At 36.1% G+C, this 17,920-nt stretch overlaps 1 protein-coding gene across 4 annotated transcripts in view; it reads right to left on the bottom strand.

Moving 5' to 3' along the window:
- Cd99l2 (CD99 molecule like 2) overlaps positions 1 to 17,920 on the bottom strand; it is a 109,886-nt gene that overhangs the window by 43,143 nt on the left and 48,823 nt on the right. For 3 of the 4 annotated variants that reach the window (XM_078034144.1, XM_021735406.3, XM_013364360.4), the window contains exon 3: positions 3,708 to 3,779. In XM_078034144.1, the coding sequence (XP_077890270.1) occupies positions 3,708 to 3,779 (72 nt within the window). Of the gene's footprint in view, positions 1 to 3,707; positions 3,780 to 13,992; positions 14,063 to 17,920 lie in introns of all 4 variants that reach the window. The other variant, XM_078034143.1, reaches the window with a different exon arrangement.

Below are 17,920 nucleotides of genomic sequence, written 5' to 3'. Positions count from 1 at the left end.
GGAAAGAGGCTTTGCAGATGTGATTAATCTAAGGCCCTTGACACAGGGAGATTATCTGGTCAGGGCCAATGTAATCATAAGGGCCTCTGCAAGGAGAGACAGGAAGGAGAGGCAGAGGAGATGTGATAATGGAAGCAGGAATGGGACTCAGAAAGCTTGACTATGCTACTCAACTGGCCTTGAAAATGGAGGAAGTAGCCACAAGCCAAAGAATACAGGTGGTTGTACACATAGGAAAAGGGAAGGAAACAGATTCTTCCCTAGAGTCTCAAAAGAAATGTAGCTTTGTTAGCTCCTTTAGCATAGTCCAGCATGACCCATTTTGAATTAATAATCTCAATTATTATAAGATAAATTCAAATTGTTTAAAAAGCCGAGTTTATGGTCATTGATTTATAGCAGAAATAGGAAACTGACATGACCTTAGACTTCAGATGACACCCTAGCCCCAGCTGACATCTGGATTGCACCTTTGCAAGGGGACACTAAGCAGAGGATCCAGCTAAATAGGTGCCACATTCCTGATCCTAGGCAAATGAGAATGAAGTGAATACAAAATCATTTTAATTCACTAAACTTATGGTAATTGGAGCAGAAAACATTTATTAGAACTCAACCTTGAATACACATCTTTTTAACATTCCATGTGATGAAATGAGAAGGTGCTTAGAGAACTTCTGTTGCACACCCAAGTATAATAGGTGACTCAAGAAAAGTAAACAATACAAATGTAATCAATACAAAAGAAAAAAGGGCTGGAGATGTGGCTCAGTGGTTGAGTACTCCTGAGTTCAATCCCCAGTACCAAAAAGGAAAAAAAAAAAAAAGAATGGCATAGCCAAGAAATTAGAAAAAAGAAAAGGTATAACACATTGATAAGAGGATGAACACATCTGGAAGACATAATATTTTTAAATTTGGAAGCACTGAAACACTCAAAATACATGAATCAAAAAGTGGTAGAGGTAAAAGGAGAAATAAACAATGAAAAATAATGACAGAAAAAATTAGGGGAATTTGCAAACATCACTACTGACTAAAATAAATAAAAATGATTATAAAAAGGGAATACTATTAACAAAAGTATGCCAATAAATTGGTAGCCTAAATGAAATGCACAAAATCTTGAAAGACACAAACTACTGAAAATAACTCAGGGAGAAATAGAAAGTCTGAATAGACAAGTAAACAGAACTAGGGGCTGGGGATATGGCTCAATGGTAGAAAGCTTGCCTAGCGTGCATTAGACCCTGGGTTCAATCATCAGCATGAAAAAAAAATCAAGTAAATAAAACTAATTATCAAAAACTTTAATGAATAAAAGCCCAGGACCATATGGCTTCACTGGTGAATTGTACAAAACATTTAAAGGACAAATAGCAATCTTTCTACAAGTCTTCCAGAAAACAGAAGATATACTTTCAAATTCATTCAACGAGACTAGCATGACTCTAATGCCAAAACCAGAAAAAGACATCTTAAGAAAAACTGCAGACCTCTATTATGAATACAGATGCAAAAATCTACAAAAAATACCAGCACGTCAAATCCAACAAAAAAAGAGTTATATTCCATTTAATTTTTTAAAGGATCAAAAGCAGTTCAATGAAGGAATAGTCTTTTAAATAATGGTGTTGGGAGTAATTAGAGATTCATATGCACGGGGGAAAAAAAAACAGAAAATCGATGGAACCTGGGAATAGACAAAGAGTCCTAGTTCTTAGACATGGTATCAAAAGCATAATCCAGGGCTGAGGTTGTGGCTCAGTGGTAGAGCACTTGCCCAGCATGTGTGAGGCACTGGGTTTGAATCTCAGCACCACATGTAAATAAATAAAACATAAAGGTCCATTGACAACTAACAAAATGATTTAAAAAAGTATTATCCATAAAAGGAAAAGCTGATATGCTGGATATCATCAAAATTTAAAATGTCTGCTCTACAAAAGTCCTTGTTAAAAGATTGAAAAGATAAGCTACAAAATAGGAAAAAACATTTGCAAAACATTTCTGACTGAAGACTTGCGTCTAGAATACTTAAAGAGATCTCAAAACTCAATAGTAAGAAAAACAAAAAACTCCAATTTATGTTATTATGTATGGTTTATAATGTCATTTACATGGCATTATATTGTGTACAGTACAAAATATATAGAGAGAGAGAGAGAAACAAAGATCAATAGTTTAGGAAATACTAAGACTAAATTGTTGGGGCATGATTGTATATTAGGGTTCTCTTGGTATTTGAAGTGTCCTAGTTTCACAAGAGGATCACTGGGACACAGGGCAGAATCCTGCATGGAGCTATGTCACAGGCCAGTGGTTCCAACCAGTTAAGAGTTATCTCTTCCTCCTGCACTTGGTTTCCTATGGCCATCATCTTGATCACCCAAAGCATCAGACAAATCAAAATCACCTTTCCAAACATAAAGGAAACAAGCAAGTGATTAACAATGGGGTGCAAGACTCAAAAAAAAAGCAAAACAACACCCATGGATTCAACTGATCAGCACTAACAATGAGTTAAGAAAACAGAAACTGAAAATGAAATCTCTGTATACAGACACTGATAATGAAAATACCCACAGGATGGAGCAAGTTCCTGCTTTCTGATTCTGCAGTATACTGATGTTGAAATTAATTTAGGTTCTTACAGATGCTTTGCTTTGGCCAGCAGGTGGATCATTTTAATGGTATACTCACTGATTGCAGGTATTAACCAAGATTCAAAACCAGATGTGCAAAGTCCATAAACTGGACAATTAAAAGGGGGGACACAGCCAGGTGTGGTGGTGCACACCTGTAATCCCTGCGGCTCGGGAGGCCGACGCAGAAGGAGCGGGAGTTTACAGCCAGCCTCAGCAGTGAGGCCCTTGTGGCTCAGTGGTTGAGTGTCCTGGGTTCAATCCCTTGTACCAAAAAAAAAAAAACAAAAACAAAAAACAAGACCACATGGTCACAAAATACCCCTTTGAATCTGGAAATGTGAAGACATGATGTTAACTCATGCAGTGACTCTCTTAGATCATCACTGTCTCTTTGAAAGGAAAGTAGCTCTCCACTGAATGGAAGGTATCAGCATGTCTCCTGAAAGTACTGTAAACAAGTTACCAATGGAGGCAGTGACTAAGTCTGTGATCCCCAAAGCCAAGCTTTTCTTTAAATCACTGAAGATGTCCAAATGGCAAAATGGTCCAACTAAAGAAAGGTTCAAACAATTACAGGAAAGAGTCTTTACAGAAATACTGAGTTCCAAAATCCTTTCCTAAAAGGTAAGCCCATAAAATAAATCCCATTACAAAATGTTCTCTCTGCCTGAAAAAAAAAAGTCTGATGGGCTTCATAAAGCCTAACCAATTACAAATACATTTTCTCTGATTTTAGAAAATTAAATGGTTGAATAAGGGAAGAAATACAAATGCAATTTTCTCTGTAAAATTTCCATGGCAGAAAGCCCAATGATCAGCTAGGTATGCACACAGAAAGCCCAATGATCAGCTAGGTATGCACACTTTACTAAGAACACACAGAAAGCCCAATGATCAGCTAGGTATGCACACTGTACTAAGTTAAACCCAGTTTTTAGACAAAAGCCTTGGTTGACTTTGCACACATGGGGAAAAATGTACGCTTAGCTTATTTGGGCAGTGCTCCAAGGGGGGTCCACCAGGGCCCTAATTACTGCCATCCTCAGAGCAGCCAGTTACCTGCAGGATATGCTGGAGCTCTGGTTGTTCCTGGCCTCCTGGTTGTAGTAGTGGTGAGGTGGTCCCATCTCTCTAGAAGGGGTAGAAAGGACATCAAGGTGAGCATATTTAGTAACCAAACACAGCAACTACTCCATGGCTTGCAGTAAGTAACCTTGCATTAGTCCCTGAGAGCACCAAACCTTTGTTCCACACTGTCAACCTGGCACTTTAACCATAGACAATACTGCTCAGGGACAAGCTGGGGTTATTTTCCTAGTGAAATATGGAAGTATTCCATAGATTGAAAGTAGTCAAGGGCTGAGGTTGTAGCTCAGTGGTAAAGCATTTGTCTTGCACTCGTAGGGCCCTGGGTTTGATCCTTAGCACTACATAAAAATAAATATAAAAATAAAGATATTGTGTCCATCTACAAGTAATATATATATATTTTTTTAAAAGAAAATAGTCAAAGCACATGAATGAAATATTTTATTAAGTATGCTTACCATTAGAAATATTAGGACTTTAAAATTATTTATATCATTCACAAGAATTACATGATGTGCATGAATTTTCCAATAATTTATTTTCACAGAAATCAAAACTATGATGCCTGTTTCCCTACTGTCAAAAGAAGAAGAGGAAAAGAAACAATCAGTGAGGTGAATAGAGAGCCTACAGAATGGCAGCAAATTTTTACCACATGCACACACATTAGATAGAGCACTATTCTCTAGAATATATAGAGCTCAAAAATCTGAACACCAAAAAAAATAAATAAATAAATAATGTAATCAATAAATGGGCCAAGGAACTGAACAGGCACTTCTCAGAAGATGATATACAATCAATGAATATATGAAAAAATGTTCAACATCTCTAGCAACTAGTCTAAGATTTCATTTCACTCCCGTCAGAATGGCAGCTATTAAGAATACAAACAATAATAAGTGTTGGTGAGGATGTGGAGAGAAAGGCACACTCATACATTGCTGGTGGGACTGCAAATTGGTACAACCAATCTGAAAAGCAGTATGGAGATTCCTTGGAAAACTTGGAATAGGACCACCATTTCACCCAGCTATCCCGCTCCTCTGTTTATACCCAAAGAACTTTAAAACAGCATACTATAGTGATGCTCAATTCACAGTAGTTCAATTCACAATAGCTAAATTGTGGAATCAACCTAAATAACCCTCAGTAGATGAATGGATAAAGAGACTGTGGTATAATATGTACACAATGGAATATTACTCAGCATTAAAAGAGAATAAAATCATGGCATTTGCAGGTGAATGGATGGAGATGGAGAATATTATGCTAAGTGAAGTTAGCCAATCCAAAAAAAAACAAATGCTGAATGTTTTCTCTGATATGAGGATGCTGATCCATAGTGGGGAAGGGAGAGGGAGCATGGGAGGAATGGAGGAACTTTGGGGAGAGGGAGGAGAACGGAGGGAGTAGAATGGTAGAATGAGATGGACATCATTACCCCAAGTACATGTATGAAGATATGAACCGAGTGACTCTGTACAACCAGAGACATGAAAAATTGTGCTCTATACATATTCTATGAATTGAAATGCATTCTGCTGTCATATATAACAAATTAGAATAAATAAATGAATTTTTAAAAAGAAGTAGAGGAAATCAGTGCTCTATCTGATATGCATGTAGTAAAGATGTTCTCCTGGTCTGTGAACTCTTTTTTCACATTGTTTCCTTTGCTGAGATGAAGCTTTTTAGTTTGAATCCATCTCATTTATTGATTCTTGATTTTCCTTTTTGTAGTTTAAAAGTCTTGTTAAGGACATCAGGACCTAATCCAATATGATGGAGATTTGGACCTAATTTTTCTTCTATTAGGCACAGGGTCTCTGGTCTAATTCCCAGGTCCTTGATCCACTTTGAGTTGAGTTTTGTGCATGGTGAGAGATAGGAGTTTAATTCAATTTTGATGCATACAGATTTCTAGTTTTCCCAGCACCATTTGTTAAAGAGGCTGTCTTTCCATCAATGTATGTTTTCAGCGCCTTTGTATAGTATGAAATAACTGTATTTGTGTGTGTTTGTCTCTGTGTCTTCCATTCTGTACCATTGGTCTACATGTCTAGTTTTATAGTGACACAACCATATCAATATTTATAGTGGCTCAATTCACAACAGCTAAACTGTGGAAACAATTTAGATGCCTTTCAATCAAAGAATGGATAGAGAAACTGTGATATATATACACAATGAAATATTACTCAGCATTAAAAGAATAAAATTATGGTATTTGAGGTAAATTGATGGAGTTGGAGAAGATCATGCTAAGCAAAGTAAGCAAATCCTAAAAAAAACAAAAGCTGAATGTTCTCTCTGGTAATGGATGCTGATCCATAATGGAGGGGCGGGGTGCATGGGAAGAATGTAGAAATTTTGATTGGGCAATGGGGAGGGGAAGGGGAGGGGGCATGGGGGCAGGAAAGATGGTGGAATAAAATGAACATCAATACCCTAAGTACATATATGACTGCACATATGGTGCAAATCTACATCATGTACAACAAGAGAAAGGAAAAGTTGTTCTCCATTTGTGTACAATGAATCAAAATGCATTCTGCTGTCATGTATAACTGATTAGAACAAAGTAAAGAATAGGAAAGAAAGAAGGCAGACACAAAACAAGTTCAGCTTTGTATACAGAAAGTACTCGATGGGTATTATTTACTTAGAAAACAAACAACAAAAATAGAAACAAATTGTAAGAAAAGAATGGAAAAGGATATATTGCATAAACAATAGTAAGAGAGCTAGTGTAGCTGTACTAATACTAAAAGTATTTTCAGAGTCAGATCGACATTTGTAGTGATTACAGGGTGAATTCAACAGAGAGATAAAATAATCATAAATATATATGCACCTAAAACCATCCCAAAATGCATGAAGCAAAATACGATAATACCGAAAGGAAGACTAGATAATTTAACATTAACAGAGATTTCAATACACTCTTTTCAATTATAGAAGAAACAATGAGGCGGAAAAAGAAAATCCTAATTAGAATAAGATATATTCCATCCTTGTATAAGTATATCAAATAGATTACACTGTCATCTATAACTAAAATAACCAGTTTTAAGAAAGGACTTGAACAACTGTATAAACTAAATAGACCTAGTAGTTATCATGAAATAAACCAACTGGGAACAGAACATACATTTCCTCAAGTGTATATGAAACATTTTCCAAGACCAACCTTATCTAAATGACAAAACAAGCCTCAATAAATTTTTTGTGGTGCTGGGAATCAAACCCAGGGCCTTGCACACGCTAGAAAAGTGCTTTACCACTGAGCTCCATCCCCAGCACTGTCTCAAATAAAATCATATAAATTATGGATTGAAATAATATGAATTATGTTCTTCAAACATAATGGAATAAAATTAGAAATCAATAACAGAAGGGCATTTGGGAAATTAACAATTATATGGAAATTAAAGAGCACAGTTCTGGATAACCAAAAATAGGTCCAGGTAAAATTCAAAAGGGAAATTATAAAAATACTTTAAGAACAAAAATGAAAACATACTAAAACTTTTGTGTTTTAATGAAAGCAGTGCTCAGAAATAAATTTATAAATTTGTTCTCAAACTTCCAAAAAATACAAGAGAAGGGAATATTCCCTAGGTCATTCTATGAAACCAGTAGTACCACAATACCCAAGTCAGACAATACACCACAATAAATTTACAGACCTAGAACCCTTATGGATACAAAGGCAAAAATTCTCAACAAAATACAAGTAAACCAAATCTAGTAGTATATTAGGATTACACATGATGACCAAGAGGAAACAGGAACACAAGGGTGGCATAACATAGTAAAATCAGTTAAGGTAATGTTCTATAGTGATAGAATTGAAAAAAACACATGATCATCTCACTAGATACGGTAAAGGCAACTGATGAAAGTCAACACTGTTTCATGACAACACATTCAATAAACTATAAATAAAAGGGGATTCTCTCAACTTGATAAAGGCATCTATAAAGAATTTATAAATGAATGCATAAGCTAAATGTTAAATACTGAAAACTTTCCTCCTAGAAACAGTCACAAGACTGTCCATTCTCATCACTTGTATTCAACATTATAGTAAAAGTTCTAGCCAGGGCCATTAGTTAAGATTAAAAAAAAAGCCCATCATCTATATTGAAAATAACTAACTCCAACTGTTTCTAAAAACAAATGACAATCTTACCTATAGAAAACTGTAAAGAATCTGGGCTGGGGTTGTGACTCGGTGGTAGAGCCTTGCCTAGCACATGTGAAGCACTGGGTTCGATCCTCAGCACCAAGTAAAAGTAAATAAATAAAGATATTGTGTCCATCTACAACTAAAAAAAATAAAAATAAAAAAATCCAGGGTCTCACACATGTGAGGCAAGCGCTCTACCACTGGGTTCGATCCTCAGCACCACATTAAAAAAAATAAACAAGTGAAATAAAGGTGTTGTATCCAACTACAACTAAAAAATAAATATTTTTTAAAAAAAGAAAACTCTAAAGAATCTACATAAAAATATGTTAAAATGATTAAGCTAATTAATAAGTGAGCTCAGCAAAGTTGCAAAATACAAATCAATTCATACAATATGCATTAATAAAACAGAAGTTAACACCTCTATTTTTAACTCTCTGAAAATCTTGCTTCTAATTTTATTTACCTTTTATATGTGAACCTATTATAATCAAAGTAATCTTTAGTTTTGCTGCTTTAAAAAAAGTCCTGTTTTACAAATTAGAAGAAAAAATAATTTAAAAAGTCCTATTCTGTGAAAGAAAGGGCAAAAAATAAAATTTAAATCAGTTGTATTCCTATACACTAGCAATGATCAATTCAGGAAGGAAAATAAGAACTTAATTCCATTTATAATAACAATTAAGAAAACTCATAGAAATAACTTTAACCAAGGAAGTGTAAGGACATATACACTAAAAGCTATAAAACATCAATAAGAAAAAAATTAAAGATGACCTAAAAATAGAATAAAATACCAGAAGAGTCAATATTGTTAACCTGGCAAAATTTCCCAAATTAACCTGCAGGCCCTTATATCATATATAAAAATTAACTTAAAATGGATCAAAAACCTAAATGTAAGAGCTAAAACCATGAAACTCTTAGAAGAAAACACAGGAGTAAATCTTCATGACCTTCAATTAGGCAATGGATACTTTAACAGCCAAAGCATGAGCAACAAATGAGAAAATGAGAGGTTAAATAAGTTCAAAGATATAGTAAGAATTAGTTCAGGTGTCCTATGGCACAAAAGGGTAACTATAGTCCATGACAAATAACTAGAAGAGACCCAAGTTTCTAATGTACATAAAGATAAATGTTTTAAGCCAGGTGCAGTGATGCATGCCTGTAATCCCAGCAGCTCAGGAGGCTGAGGCAGGAGGATCATGAGTTCAAAGCCAGCCTCAGTAACTTACTGAGGCTGTAAGTAACTCAGTGAGACCCTGTCTCTAAATAAAATGTTTTAAAAAAGGGCTGGGGATGTGGCTCAGTGGTTAAGTGCCCCTGGGTTCAATCCCCAGTACCAAAACAAGATAAATGTTTTAGATGCAAATGCTATTATCCTGATTTGATCACTATAAATTTTATAATATGCACTGATTTATTGTAATATACCCTATAAATATGTATACATAATATGTTAATTCAATTTTTTAAAAACAAAAAACAGGTAAATTAAACTTCATCAAAATTAAAAAAAAACTTCTGTACATCTAAAGAACATCATCAAGAAAGTTAAAAGAGGGCTGGGGATGTGGCTCAAGCGGTAGCGCGCTCGCCTGGCATGCGTGCGGCCCGGGTTCGATCCTCAGCACCACATACCAACAAAGATGTTGTGTCCACCGAGAACTAAAAAATAAATATTAAAAATTCTCTCTCTCTCTGTTTCTCTCTCTCTCTCTCTCCTCTCTCACTCTCTCTTTAAAAAAAAAAAAAGAAAAAAAAGAAAGTTAAAAGAACCTATAAAATGGGAGAAATCTTTACAAATCCTACTTGATCTATGAATGAAGATTCAATCTTCGGTGAAATGCAAATGAAAACCACAAGGCTCTACCTAATGCCATTAAGATGGCTTTTAAAACCTGGGCAGATGATATGCAGCCAGGTGCAGTGACACACACCCCCATCAGCTCTGGAGGCTAAGGCAGAAGGATCACGAGTTCAAAGCCAGCCACAGCAAAAGCGAGGTGCTAAGCAACTCAGTGAGACCCTGTCTCTAAATAAAATACAAAATAGGGCTGGGAATATGGCTCAGTGGTCGAGTGCCCATGAGTTCAAACCCTGGTACAAAAAAAAAAAATTGTTTGCACTTGTGAATATGTCAAAATGATCCCCACTGTTATGCATAACTATAATGTACTAGTAAAAACAATTTTTAGAAAATCAAAAAATAGGGCTGGGATTGTGGCTCAGCGGTAGAACACTCGCCTAGAAAGGGCAGGGCCCGGGTTCAATCCTCAGCACCACATAAAAATAAAGGCATTGTGTTGTGTCCATCTACACCTAAAATATAAATGTTTTTTTTAAAAAGAAGAGAAAGAAAGAAAACCAGGATGTGGAGAAATTGCAACCATCATACATTGCTTATGGGAATGTATAATGGCTTAGCCAATGTAGAAAACACTTTGGCAGTTCCTAAAATAGTTAAGCACAGATGAACCAGCTTTTCCACTCCTAAGTATATTTGCCAAAAGATTTAAATAGGGGTTCAAACAAACATATATAAATAGCATGTTGACCATAATATAATTCCTAAACAGCCAAGATGTGGAAACAGCCAAAGATCCATTAAACAATGAATAAACAAATATCGTATATGCACACAATCCATATTACTCAGGCACAAAAAGAAACAAAGTATTGAGTCATCCCTTGGTGTCTATGAGTGACTGGTTTCAGGACCCTCTCCCACCCTTGAATAAAATGGCATAGTATTTGCATGTAACCTACATACCTATTCTTGTATATGTGAAATAATCTCTACATTATTTATAAAACCTAATATAAGGTGAATGTTAAATAAATAGTTGTTTCATCATATTATTTAAGGAATAAAGGCAAGAAAAAGTCTATACCTGTTCAGTAAAAACACTATTTTTCCTTGAGTATTTTGATAATAAGTTATACTGAAACCACAGATGTGTCTCCAAAACATTATGTTACATGGAAGAATTCAGACACAGAAGGTCACACGGATGTGTAGGTTTGATTTAATAAGAATATATCTTGAGAAATGTGTCACTGAACAATTTTGTCATTGTGAAAACATCATAGAGTGTACTTACACAAACCTAAATTATACAGCCTCCTACACACCTAGGCAGCCTGGTATTCTGAGGCTACAAACCTAAATGTAGGACTACACTCTAAAATAACTATTAAAAGTATAGTGAACACATAAACCAACAACATACTTATTTATTATCAAATATAATGTGCTGTACATGATTTTAAGTGCAATTTATGTTATGCTATGACATTAAGATATTAGTAAGCAATAGAAATTTTTCAGCTCCCTGAAAATCCTATGAGATTATGAGACTACTGTCCTTGTATATGTGGTCTGTGGTTGACCAAAACATCTTTACATGATACATGACTGTATATGAAATATTCAAAATAGACCGAATTCACAGACACACAAAGCAAGCGGGTGGTTACTTTGGAATGGAACAAGGGAGGAATGAGGAGAGTCTGGTTAACAGAACCTTATTTCACTGCAAAAGCACTGCCAGCATATTATCATATATTCATGAGTATTCTAATCCTAATCTTTCACCAAAGACAGTATGGTAATAAATGACTTTTAAATAATACTGGCACAATTTTTAAGAAGTTTCACATAATGGTCACACTCCACTTTTTTTCAAAAATAAAAATGGCATAACATCTGTGACAATTATGCTGTGAAATACATTAAGAGATTTTACTCTGGAATAGATAAATATTTTGGAACTAGATAGACATAGTGATTATACAACATTGTCTATTCTAGAATGCCACTGAATTCTTAACTTTAAAATGCGTATCAAAGAGAGGTACAATGGGGCACACCTGTAACCCCTGCTACTCAGGAGCCTCAAGCAGGATGATCTCAAGTTCAAAGCCAGCCTGGCAACTTGGTTAGATCCTGTCTCGAAATTACAAATTAAAAAAAAATTGAAAGGCTGGGGTTGTAGCTTGATGGTAGAGTGCTTACCTACCATGGGCAGGGCACTAGGTTCAATCTTCACTACCACAAGAAATAAATAAGTTATTGAATTAAATGAAATAGTTAATTTTATTAAAAGAAAAAAGTATCAGATATATAGGGTAAACAAGTCTAGAGACCTAATATACAAGATGAGGACAATAGTTAATAAAATTCTACTATATTAGGGATTTTGCTAAGGAAAATTTTGCTAAGTTAGCACATCCATCATCTCACAACAAAGCGAGATGATGGATGTGGTAACTTGACTCACTACAGTAACTATTTTACTATCAGTACACATATTATAATATTGTTGTATAACTCACACACAAAAATTATTCAAAAATTAAACAAAATGACTAATGTTATTATATGAATTATAACTCAATATTTTTTTGAAAAAGTGGGAATGGTAAATAGCATAACTGCATGCAACATCTCTCACAGTTCAGCTTTAGTAACAGGCTTATATGGAAGTGGTTTTCTTAATTTGCTCAAACGTGCATGCTACTCTGCAGGAAGCTTTGTATACCATTCCACATACATCCATGTGAACACTACACTAGTGCATGGATTTTTTAAATATATATTTTAGTTGTTGATGAAAATTTTTTTTATTTATATGTGGTGCTGAGAATTGAACTCAGTGCCTCACACATCCTAGGTGAGCTCTCTACTGCTGAGCCGCAACCCTAGTCCACCACATAGATTTTTATGGCAAAAGAAACACATTGATAATCTGTTGCTAGTTTTTATTTCTATGCATATATATTTTATTTATCTGTTTATTTTGTATCAGGGATTCAATCCAGGGGTGCTTAACCACTGAGTCACATCCCCAGTGCTTTTTTTGTATTTTATTTAGAGACAGGATCTCACTAAATTGCTTTGGGACTCACTAAGTTGCTAAGGCTTGGTTTGAATTTGCAATCTTCCTGCCTCAGTCTCCTGAGTCACTGGGATTACAGGCATACACTCTCATGCCCCACTACACATATAATACATGCTCATGATAGATTGAGAGATGACTTTCTAATGTAAAATAAAGAAGTATAGTTTATCTTTCTTGATGTATATTTATATTATAGTGATGTGCACAGGCAGGAAAGAAGAGTTGCATTATTGAAATCATTATTTGGACAACTTTCAGGAAAGCAATTGTCACTTATGTATATATTAGTTTAAAATTTGAATGACTCAAACAGCTTTTGTGTAAAATTATTGCTTTATCTGTCTTTAAAAAATCAACTATCAGTCAACAGATACATAGATAAATAAAATGTGGTACATATCCACAATGGAGTTTTATTCAGCCATAAAGAAGAATGGAATTATGGTATTTGCTGGTAAATGGATGGAACTGGAGAACATCACGCTAAGTGAAATAAGCCAGACTCAGAAAGTCAAGGGTCATATATTTTCTCTCAAATGTGGAAGCCAGAGAGATAAAAAAAGGGGGGGGAGGAAATGGGGGAGAGTGTCATGAAAGTAAAGGGAGTAAAGTAAGAGATCAGGGACAGGGGAGGAGCTGTAGAAAAGGGAAGATACTGGAGAATGAAATTGATTAATTGCATACAGAAATGTCACAATGAATCCCACTATTATGTGATAATTATAATACACCAAGAAAATTTTAAAAATCAATTGATCATACACATGAACATTTAATTTTGGGGCTCTGAATTGTGTTCCATTTATCTACACTATGCTAGTACCAAATTATAATTATGGTAGTTTTGTAGAGTTCTGCCCTGCCAAGCTACAGTCTATAGAAAATTCTTGTTCCTCTGAAGATCTGTAGGTGCCACTTCAAGAGAGGTTTATTCTTAAATGCACGTGGAACCAGTTACTCTGTCAGAGTCAGAGCCTTTAATGATGTAGAACATGAGCTTGGAATTATGTGCTTTTAAAGAAACTATTAACTACAGATTTTCTGTTGTATATTGTCATGAGTCTTTGAATGGGATTTTTTGTCATCCATAATTAAGATGAAGACTTCGAGTTTAGGGCTGGGGATATGGCTCAAGCGGTAGCGCGCTCACCTGGCATGCATGCGGCCTGGGTTCGATCCTCAGCACCACATACAAACAAAGATGTTGTGTCCACTGAAAACTAAAAAAAAATAAAATATTAAAATTCTCTCTCTAAAAAAAAAAAAGAGAGAGAGAGAGTCTAACTATTCATCAAGAACTCTAAGAATAGTAGGTCAACTTCTTCAAAGCATTAAGGTCCTAAAATTTAAAAAAAAAAAAAACTATTTCTCTGATATCTTTCTCAAAATTAAAGCTTTAAAATTTCTTGGCTGTTCAGCAAATGCTTCCAGCATCAAGGCAATCCTATCTGGAGCGATTCTCTATAATATGGTGCTGCAACCAATACAGTAAACAAAAATGGTAGAATCATCTTGCTGTGGTTTAATGATAGTGCTTGATATGGTCTGAAGTTTTGTGTGTCCCCAAAATTTCATGTTGAAATCTAACCCAAACAGTGATGGTATTAAAAAGTGGGGCTTTTGGGGATTGATTAGGTATGAGGGCTCTGACCTTATAAATGGCACTTGGACCCTTGTAAAAGAAGCTTGAGGCAGCCAATTTGTCCCTTGTACCACTTGAGGACAACAATAGAAGGCACTATTTATGAAGCAAAGAGAAGACTTCACTGGACATCAAATGTGCTGATGTCTTGATCTTAGATTTCCTAGCCTCCAGAACTGTGGTAAGTAAATTTCTGCTTTTAAAATAAACTACCTAGTCCAAGATGTTTTGCTACAATAAACCAAATACACTGAGACAGGGACCATGGCATTCCTAGGAAACAAGGACACTAACAAAAAGTTACATTTTTTACATTTTTGTTTTATTTTGTTGTGTTGTGTTTTGAGATAGGGATTCACTATGTAGTCCAAACTGACCTTGAACTTCTGGCTCAGTTATCCTCCCACCTGTTTCCCAAATTGCTGGGACTAAAAACACAAACCACTGGGCCCACATCATAAAAAGTTTTTATTTCTCAAGAGCAGACATGTATTACTCCAGGAGAACTGAAGACTGAGTAGGGGACAAAATTGTGAAAAGCAACTCAGATGAACCTTGAAAACATTACACTATGTGAAAGGTGCCGGAAATAAAGTCCACAAAAAGAATGATTCCATTAATATCCAGAATAGGGAAATCCACAGAAACACAAAGAGATTAGTGGTTGCTTAAGGGTGAAGGGTGGGAACGGGAAGAATCAGGGGATTGGTGATGACAAGTAAAGGGTTACCATAGGGGCTGGGGCTGTAGCTCAGTGCCAAAGTGCTTGCCTTGCATGTGTGAGACACTGGGTTCGATCCTCATACCACATAAACATAAATAAAGATACTATATGTTTATCTACAACTAAATAAATCTTAAAAAAAAAAAAAAACAACGGTTAACATAGTTTGAAGATGTCCTCCAAAGCTCACATGTTTTGGTCCCCAATACAGCAATGCTGACAAGAAGGATCTTTAGAAACGAAGGGGTTGGGCTGGGGATGTGGCTCAAGCGGTAGCGCGTTTGCCTGGCAAGTGCAGGGCACTGGGTTCGATCCTCAGCACTGCATAAAAATATAAAAATAAAGATTTTGTGTCCACCGAAAACTAAAAAATAAATATTAAAAAAATTCTCTCTCTCTCTCTCTCTCTCTCTCTCTCTCTCTCTCTCTCTCTCTCTCTCTTAAAAAAAAAAAAGAAAAAAATGATAGGGTCATGAGGGCTCTGACCTCAGGAGGGTCTTACTGAAATAATGGTCATTGCACGAGTGGCTTTGTTACAAAAACAAGGTCTGACTTGCTTTGTTTCTCCATGCCATAGATGCAGCAAGAAGCCTTCCCCAGATTCTAGCACCATGCTCCTACACTTCCCAGCCCACAGAACCATGAACCAAACCAGCCTTTATCTTGTATGAACGACCCAGTCTGTGCATTCAGTTACAGCCATAGAAAATGAAGTAACATAGGGTACAGGGCTTATTTTTTATGATATGGTGAAAACATTCCAAAATTGACTGATGGCTGGAAAAGTAAGTGGGGGTAGAGTGCTTGCTTCGTATGTGCAAAGCCCAGGATTCCATTCCTAGCACTACAGAAGAGAAAATGACAACAGTCATGGTTGCACAATCCTATGAGTACACTAAAAGCATTGTACATGTTGAAATGGGTAAATTTTATGGAATATGAATTATATACCAATAAAGCTATTCAAAAATCCTTAAGGAGCTCCCCCTTACACCTACAACAAAAGTCACCACTATGCCCTATGAGATCCTATATAATCTGTTCCCTGACATATTCTCTATGCTTTCTCCAACTCTCTCCACATTCCAGCCACACAGGCTGCGTTCCAGGCCGGAGTAAGCCCAGCACTTTTCTACCTCAGAGTTCTCATGCCTGATCCCTTAGCCTCGAAGGCTTTTTCCCCAATCTGCATGGCTCCTTGCACATCACCTCTCTTCAGAGAACCTTTGCCACTGTATCTAAAGGAGCTGCTCCTTATCACCTCTTTGGGCCCCCACCATCACATCATCCTGAAATTATTTTAGGTACTTTCTGTATCCTCCTGGAGAAAGTAACTTCATAAGGGCAGTGACCTTTTCCACAGTATATGCCTAACACCTAGGACTGTGCCTGGCAGCAAGCAGGTACACATTAAGCATTGATGAATGAATAGACAGAGGTCACTGACAAGGGTACCCCAAACTAGGTGGTTCATGAATTTTTTTAAACAAGAGAAGGAATGCACAATGTACAAATGAGAACATTCTCCATAGGATAAATGATTGGACCAAGGACAACTGAACAGGCCTATGTCTTTGAAATCTCAAACTACATGAAATGTAAGGTAAGGTAGAAAACAAAAGGTGGCAGCATAATGTGGTCCTAAGGGCTGTCTTTCAACAACAGACATGACATTTGGTGGCGCTAAGAGTTCCAGACACACTGGCTGATGGGTGCTAAGACTCAGATTAGATGGTCTGGCACATGACTCAGAAGGGGGTATTAGTATTGAAAAGTCCCTATTAGGGGCTGGGGTGTAACTCAGTGATAGAGCACCTGCCTAGCATGCACAGGCTTGGGTTCAATATCTAGCACCATATAAAAAGGCCCCATTAAAAAATAATAAGTTTATTAATTTGGAGTCTGTTTATACTTATCATTTCTTGTCCTGTTACTTTTAGAAATGTTTAATGATTTCATTAAAATCAACATTGTCAATAAATTATTTATTTTCCTGGGAATCAAAGAGGCCACTCACATGCATAAGACTGTGTGCATGCTCAGGAAACACCTAAGGACACTCTAACCTCTTACCTCACATCACATGCAAACATTAACTTCTAAGAGATATATAGTTTTTTAGGTTTATCATCCTTCAGAGTTGATTTTTGTGTGTGGTATAACATAAAGGTCCAACTTCATTCTTTTGCATATGGATAGCCAGTTGTCCCAGCGCCATTTGATGCAGATTGTTCTTTGCCCTTTGAATGATCTTGGCATTTGTGTAAAAACAAATTAACTGGCCATAGATGTCAGGGTTTATTTCTAGACTCTCAATTCTAGTCCACAGATCTCTAAATCTGTCTTTTTACCCATACCACAATACTTTGAATATTGTACATTTTGCATTAAGTCTTGAAGATTTTGAGTCACCTGAATTTCCATATGAATTTTTGAATCAGCTTTTTCATTTCTGTAAAATGTCCAGCTGGAATCTTGGCAGGAACTGTGTTGAGTCTATCAGTTGATTTAGGCAGGTATGTGTGTTCCTTGGGTATGCTTGCCCAATCACAGTCACTCACTCCAACCAAGCCAGTCAAAGAACAACAATGGCTAACACTTGTTATTCACCTGTTCCAAGTACTGTGCTGAATGCTTCACGTGGATCATCTCATCTAATCCTTACAATTATCCCAGGAGGCAGGGATTATTATTATTATTAGTAGTAGTAGT

The sequence above is a fragment of the Ictidomys tridecemlineatus genome, chromosome X (assembly GCF_052094955.1).
Source record: "Ictidomys tridecemlineatus isolate mIctTri1 chromosome X, mIctTri1.hap1, whole genome shotgun sequence".
Lineage (NCBI taxonomy): Eukaryota > Metazoa > Chordata > Mammalia > Rodentia > Sciuridae > Ictidomys > Ictidomys tridecemlineatus.
This window is presented reverse-complemented; position numbering and strand designations above follow the sequence as displayed.